Consider the following 6,201-nt stretch of genomic DNA (forward strand, 5'->3'; position numbering starts at 1 on the left):
GTTTGCATTGGCAACATATTGAAATGAAAACTCTGAACTAAATTTCTGTAGATGCCAAGGCTCTGACGGACCAGAGCGTTCTGAAGCCCCCGGCGGAGTGTGGCAACGATCAGTACACACAGTGGCTTAGTCGACTGTGGAAGGAGGGGGCAAAAATAGTAGACGAGAAGGCCAGGCGCTTCATCCATTCCTGCCGAGTCAATCTGGATGTAAGTTTGCATAAAGTACACCTTCGACTTAAGTATGTAAATGATTTTGTGGCTAATCATATTTCATTCTCCTTGTTTTCAGATGTATAACAAAGCCTTGATTATATATACCGATGCACGCACCTCTGATTCTCTTGCCTTCATCAAAGATGAACTGAAGCGTTGGGACGAACACCAAATTCCTGACGATACGGACAGAAAACTCAGATCTTTCTTCGAAAGTAAGTACATGTATGAAATTCCTATGCTCAGTTAATTTAATTTTTCTCTTTTCCTTCTAGTGAATGATATATTTTTATCAAATTCAATTTTTCGTTTAGAAACCCAAGGTAGACTACAGACATATACAATGGATCCAGATCACAACAATCCAAAGCTGATGGAACTACGGAGGTTGATATTGCAAGCATTTGGGAATGATGCTGATTCACGAGGCATTATATTTGTTAGAACCAGAGATTTGGTTAAAGCAATTTACCGTTGGATGATGGAAACGGATGATCTACGACATCTCAAACCTGTCATGTTTACCGGAGCGCAAGCCAAGAGCAGCGCAGGAGGTTCGAAATCTTCTAATGCTACTAAATTTTTAGCTCACCTGAACTGAAAGCTCAAGTGAGCTTTTCTGAAAACATTTTGTCTGTCGTATGTCAGTCCGTAAACTTTTTACATTTTCAACATCTCCTCAAGAATTACTTGGCCAATTTCAACCAAGTATTTTCACAAATCATTGTTAAGCAAAAAGGATTTAAAGTTGTGAAAATTAAGGGCCACACCCTTTTTCAAGTGGAGATAATTAGAAATTAATGCAAAATTTTGAGAAATTTTCAAAAATCATATTCTCCAGAACCATATAGCCAGGAAAGCTGAAACTTGTTTGGAAGCGTTCTCAGGTTGTGTAGATTTAAAGTTGTGAAAATCATGACCCCCGGGGGTAGGGTGGGGTCGAAGTTTTACATAGGAATATATAGAGTAAATCTTTAAAAATCATCTTCTCAAAACTAATCAGCCAGGAAAGCTGAAACTTGTGTAGAGGCATTCTCAGGTAGTGTAGATTCAAAATTGCGAAATCATGACCCCCCCCCCCCGGGGTAGGGTGAGGCCACAATGGGGGGTCAAAGTTTTGCATAGGAATATATAGAGTAAATCTTTAAAAATCTTCTTCTCAGAAACTTATCAGCCAATAAGCTAAAACTTGTGTGGAAGCATCCTCAGGTAGTGTAAATTCACAGTTATGAAAATCATGACTCCCGGGGGTAGGGTGGGGCAGCAATAGGGGGTCGAAGTTTTACATAGGAATATATCGAGTAAATCTTTAAAAATCTTCTCCCCAGATAATAATCAGCCAGGAAAGCTGAAACTTGTGTGGAAGCATTCTGGGGTAGTTTAGACACAGTTATGAAAATCATGACTCCCGGGGGTAGGGTGGGGCAGGAATTTGGGGTCGAAATTTTACATAGGAATATATAGAGTAAATCTTTAAAAATCTTCTTCTCAGAAACTAATCAGCCAGGAATGCTGAAACGTGTCTGGAATCATCCTTAGGTAGTGTAGATTCAAAGTTGTGAAAATCATGTTCCTTGAGGGTAGGGTGGGGCCACATATGGGGGGGGTGTTAAAGTTTTACATAGGAGTACATGTAGATAGAGTAAATCTTTAAAAATCTTCTTCTCAGAAACTAATCAGCCCGATGATTCTTTATAATTGTTAAGACTTTGGCTCCAGGACAATTCTTCGGCCTCACAAGAAGGTTCAGAGTTTGTAGCTTTATATCCCATACATAAACAGTTGTTAAGGATCTTTTCGAGAACTGCAATACTCAACATGTGATATGACTATAAAATCATCCTGTTAGAAGGGGACTAATGATTATAAACATAAGAATATCCAGGGGAAAAAATGGATTTTATTTATACATGATCTTCATGTATTATTGTACATTGTCCAGATAGTTTGTATTATGACTCCATTAAGCTGGTTTATCATACCTATTGTTCCTCAGGTGAGCGATGTGGCACATGGGCCTCTTGTTAATTAAAATATCAGTTAAAATTTGTCAGTTGACATGATGAGCTTATTTAGTTCTTTCTATCTTATAAAACAGGAATGACAAAGGTACAGCAGATTGATGCTCTAAGCCTGTTCAAGGAGGGTCGACATAAGATTGTCATTGCTACATCTGTGGCCGAGGAAGGTCTGGATATCCAGAAATGTAATCTTGTGATTCGGTATTCCTACGTCAGTAATGAGATCGCCATGGTCCAGGCAAGAGGTATGCTTTGCTAAGTTACATTCAATTGCGGCAGAAGAAGTTAGATTTTTAAGTTTTACCGGAAATTTAATGTTGGAATATGAAGGAATTATCTTTTGCATAAGTAATAACTAGATACAACACATATTACAGATTTCATGTTTATGTTTATTTGTGTTTAGGGAGGGGAAGACGTGAGAATGGCAAATACTTTGTGGTGGCTGAACAGGGAGATAAAACTGCTGAGAGGGAGGAGTTGAACATCATCAGGGAAGCTATGATGAACAGTGCCATAGACCTGCTGAGGGAGAAATTCAGGAGGGAGCCCAGAGAATGTCTGAACATCATACTTGACTTGCAGAAAAATGCAAAAACAGAGCGCGACCTTGCGGCGAAAAATAAAGAAGGATTCTTAGTCCGTCAGGGCGAATACGTGCTCAGGTTAGTATTGAGATAGTAATGATATTGTGAATGTGGAATATTTGTGTAACATACTAATTTGCAAAAAAGGAACGAAAAATAGTATTTATATAATGAAGATGCTACTGATAAGGACATTCGATCAAATTTATTTACACCTGAGAACTTTAAATTTCTTGAAAATAACAAACTTTTGCTTGTTAAAATTTACACGTTTATGGTTATGCAGAAAAAACGGAATAAGAAGATGGCTTTTCCGAAAAGATTTTTTTTAATATCATGTAAATTTCTTTAACAGATGTCAAAAGTGTAGTAAGTACATATGTATGTCAAATGAGGTCAGAAAGATCCAGAACGCCCACCATGCCTGTATTTGTGACGACATCAAAGAACGAGTCCTGGGGCAGCGCCTGCCCCGCCCCCAGTTCGAGGACGTGGACCTTAAGTGTGCCGTCGGCAAGCTCCTCTGTCGATCCTGTGGGTCAGATCTAGGAAATATCTCCATCTACAAAAATGCCCAGTTCCCGATCCTGAAGATTGAGGGGCTCTTGATGGAGGACAATATGGGAAGACGAGACGTAAAGAAGAAGTGGAAGAGCGTGCCGTTCTTGGTGAAGGAGATAACTGCTGAAGATATATCGCAGCGGGCCCGTGGAGAGAAACTCATTGATATGATGTAAATTATTGTCAAAAATGATGGGAAGTGGGCGGAATTCGTTTTAACAGCTTTCAGTGATTTGTCTTTCATGCATTGTAGTTTCTGCTTGCATACTGTTGTACACTTGACTTAAGACATTCGAGAATGCGGAGATTTACCAGTTTTACAATATACATAATATACAGTCATTCGTTTTGCATGACTGAATATCATACATTTTAACTATTTGTAAAGAGGTAGGAAAAATGAATTGTAAATTCCGATTTGCTGGTGCACTTCATCCTCTTTTGGACTAGTGTACAAATTTTACCATATTCAATAATTATGTAAAACATATTGCATATGCATTTCTGTGTTGATTTTCATGTTGCCTCTATTTTCTCGTTAACTATTATAATATTTATGAATAAAATCTATATGTAATTAGCCGTCTCTACCTGTAAATAGATTTAATGTATTTATGACCTTTTTAGGCAAATGACATATAACAATATGTGGTTCTTTAAATGAAATGTATATTTGAATGTTGTGAGCATTTTTATTTAATACTGAAAGCAATTTGCACAAATAAGAAACACTTCTACATGTATAAAAAAGATTAGAATAGATAATTACATGTACACTGTTATGGAACGATCTGCCTCTTGATGAAGAACACGTTTGTGAAAGCAAGAAGCATTGGCCACGTCGTGTAGACATGGCATTATGATTTATCTTAAATGTACAGTATTTATAATATTTTATGAATAATTGTGATAAAACTGTCTTTCATTTTGTTATACATTATGTATGCACATTCATTTGATGAAATAGATTACTGAATTGATGAACACAACATGTACATGCTATTGTGCCATTGTCTTACAGAGATTTTCAATAAAAATGAATTAAATAAATTAATAGCTATTTTTAAAACTTTTCTGTGTATAGACCTTCGATTCATATGAGACTAAATACCATGTCGTACTCCTAAAATAATTCCTCTAAAAAAGAATCTGATTAAGTAGAAGCACTAATGGTTGTTAGTATGGCGGCTATGTAATAGAATTTTTCTTATTAGCGTCGCTAGTTTTATCTGTTCTTTCATAAAACGAGAACTTCTATGGTTATAATTATAAAAAAAATATTTTAAAAATATCCTGGCCATTGGTCTATATGATCAACAAAAATTGTTTCATAAATATTAAAATTGGAGATATAGAAAGTATTTCATCGATAATTTCTTGTTGGCTAATGAGCATCACATGTATATTTGTTATACTTTCATGTTAAATACTGAAATCTGATTGGTTAAGACGCAATTCATAATCCTTTCTATTACCCTCAGCGTTAGCAACGCACTTACATGTAGCAACGGGTAACATTATACAATTATTTAATGCTTGAGCAGTCAATAGACCAGAATATTTTTCCCGAGGTGCAGGGAACAGCTCAGTATGATCTATTGCCCGAGGCCAACGGCCGAGGGCAATAGATCATACTGAGCTGTTCCCTGTACCAAGGGGAAAAATTCTGGTCTATTGACTGTTCAAGCATTAAATAATTGTTTTATTACCTAATTCCTTTTTTAGTTTTCGGGGTTTACAATTTGCATATTGCAGATGGTTTTCGTGCCATTATGTAATATACATGTACTAAGATTTTTTTTCATCTTTTACATGCACAAAACCTGTTGCATGCATTACAACATCTCAATTTAATATTAGTTTACACAAAGAAGGGGGAGTCTTCAACCCATTAGATTTTAAATAGTCTTTTACCTTATATGAGGCTTTAAAACTGTTGATTATTTGATACTCTATTTTGATAATATTGAATTTGGTTTCACCAAGTACTAAAAACAGCGTCTATGTAAAGGAATATTCATTCCCTGAGAACTATCGAAAGAATGTAACATTAACATAACCGCGTTCTGAAATACGTTGCCGGTCCAATAGATCGCAGTCTATTGACCGGCGGTCCAATAGATCGCAGTCTATTGACCGGCGGTCTAATAGATCGCAGTCTATTGACCGGCAGTTCAAAATAGACGCAAATATTTCATTTGTAATAAAACAACAAAATCCCTTTGATTAGGTAATAATAAAAATTGTTACATGCGCGAAAATTATGCGCGTACGGTTCGCTGTAGAATTCACGTTATTCCTATATGAAAGCAGTAAAATTTTCTTAAAAATTAAGACATTCAGTGTAACAAAATAAATAGTGCCTGTTTGGGAGGATAACAGTTGAAATTGACACCCCTCGAAAACCATTGTCAACCTCCGCTTCGCGTCGGTTGACAATGGTTTTCTCGGGGTGTCAATTTCAACAGTTACCCTCCCAAACAGGCACTATTTATATAATGTTCCTTGGTGAAATATTTACTGTTATGATTACAGTAACATGGATATATATCTATGGATTGTAAAAGATTCAGTAGTATTATAGCCTATTTCATGCCTTTAAAACGCGTCATTTTGTATTCCACACGACTGATAAAACATGAGCATTCTGAAAAATGTTTGATAAGTTGTCAAGTGGGCACCTGACGATAAATTATGAATGTTTCAGGCAGGTTCAAGCAGAGGCGTACAGAAAACTATATATACATGCATTCATATATATCGCTTACGTCTGGAACAATAAAGCGCATCTTTAATATATCGTGTATATAAGTTTTA

The 6,201-nt window shown here is 36.3% G+C and overlaps 1 protein-coding gene across 1 annotated transcript in view; it reads left to right on the plus strand.

Moving 5' to 3' along the window:
- Nucleotides 1-4,438, plus strand: part of LOC105341798 (uncharacterized) — a 42,323-nt gene extending 37,885 nt beyond the window's left edge. Inside the window, exons 20-25 of the mRNA XM_066085659.1 lie at nucleotides 52-209; nucleotides 292-430; nucleotides 530-769; nucleotides 2,314-2,481; nucleotides 2,643-2,901; nucleotides 3,179-4,438. Of these exons, the coding sequence (XP_065941731.1) occupies nucleotides 52-209; nucleotides 292-430; nucleotides 530-769; nucleotides 2,314-2,481; nucleotides 2,643-2,901; nucleotides 3,179-3,560 (1,346 nt within the window). The 3' untranslated portion in view covers nucleotides 3,561-4,438. The remainder of the gene's footprint in view (nucleotides 1-51; nucleotides 210-291; nucleotides 431-529; nucleotides 770-2,313; nucleotides 2,482-2,642; nucleotides 2,902-3,178) is intronic.
- Nucleotides 4,439-6,201: the final 1,763 nt, after the last annotated feature.

The sequence above is a fragment of the Magallana gigas genome, chromosome 5, assembly GCF_963853765.1.
Source record: "Magallana gigas chromosome 5, xbMagGiga1.1, whole genome shotgun sequence".
Taxonomy (NCBI): domain Eukaryota; kingdom Metazoa; phylum Mollusca; class Bivalvia; order Ostreida; family Ostreidae; genus Magallana; species Magallana gigas.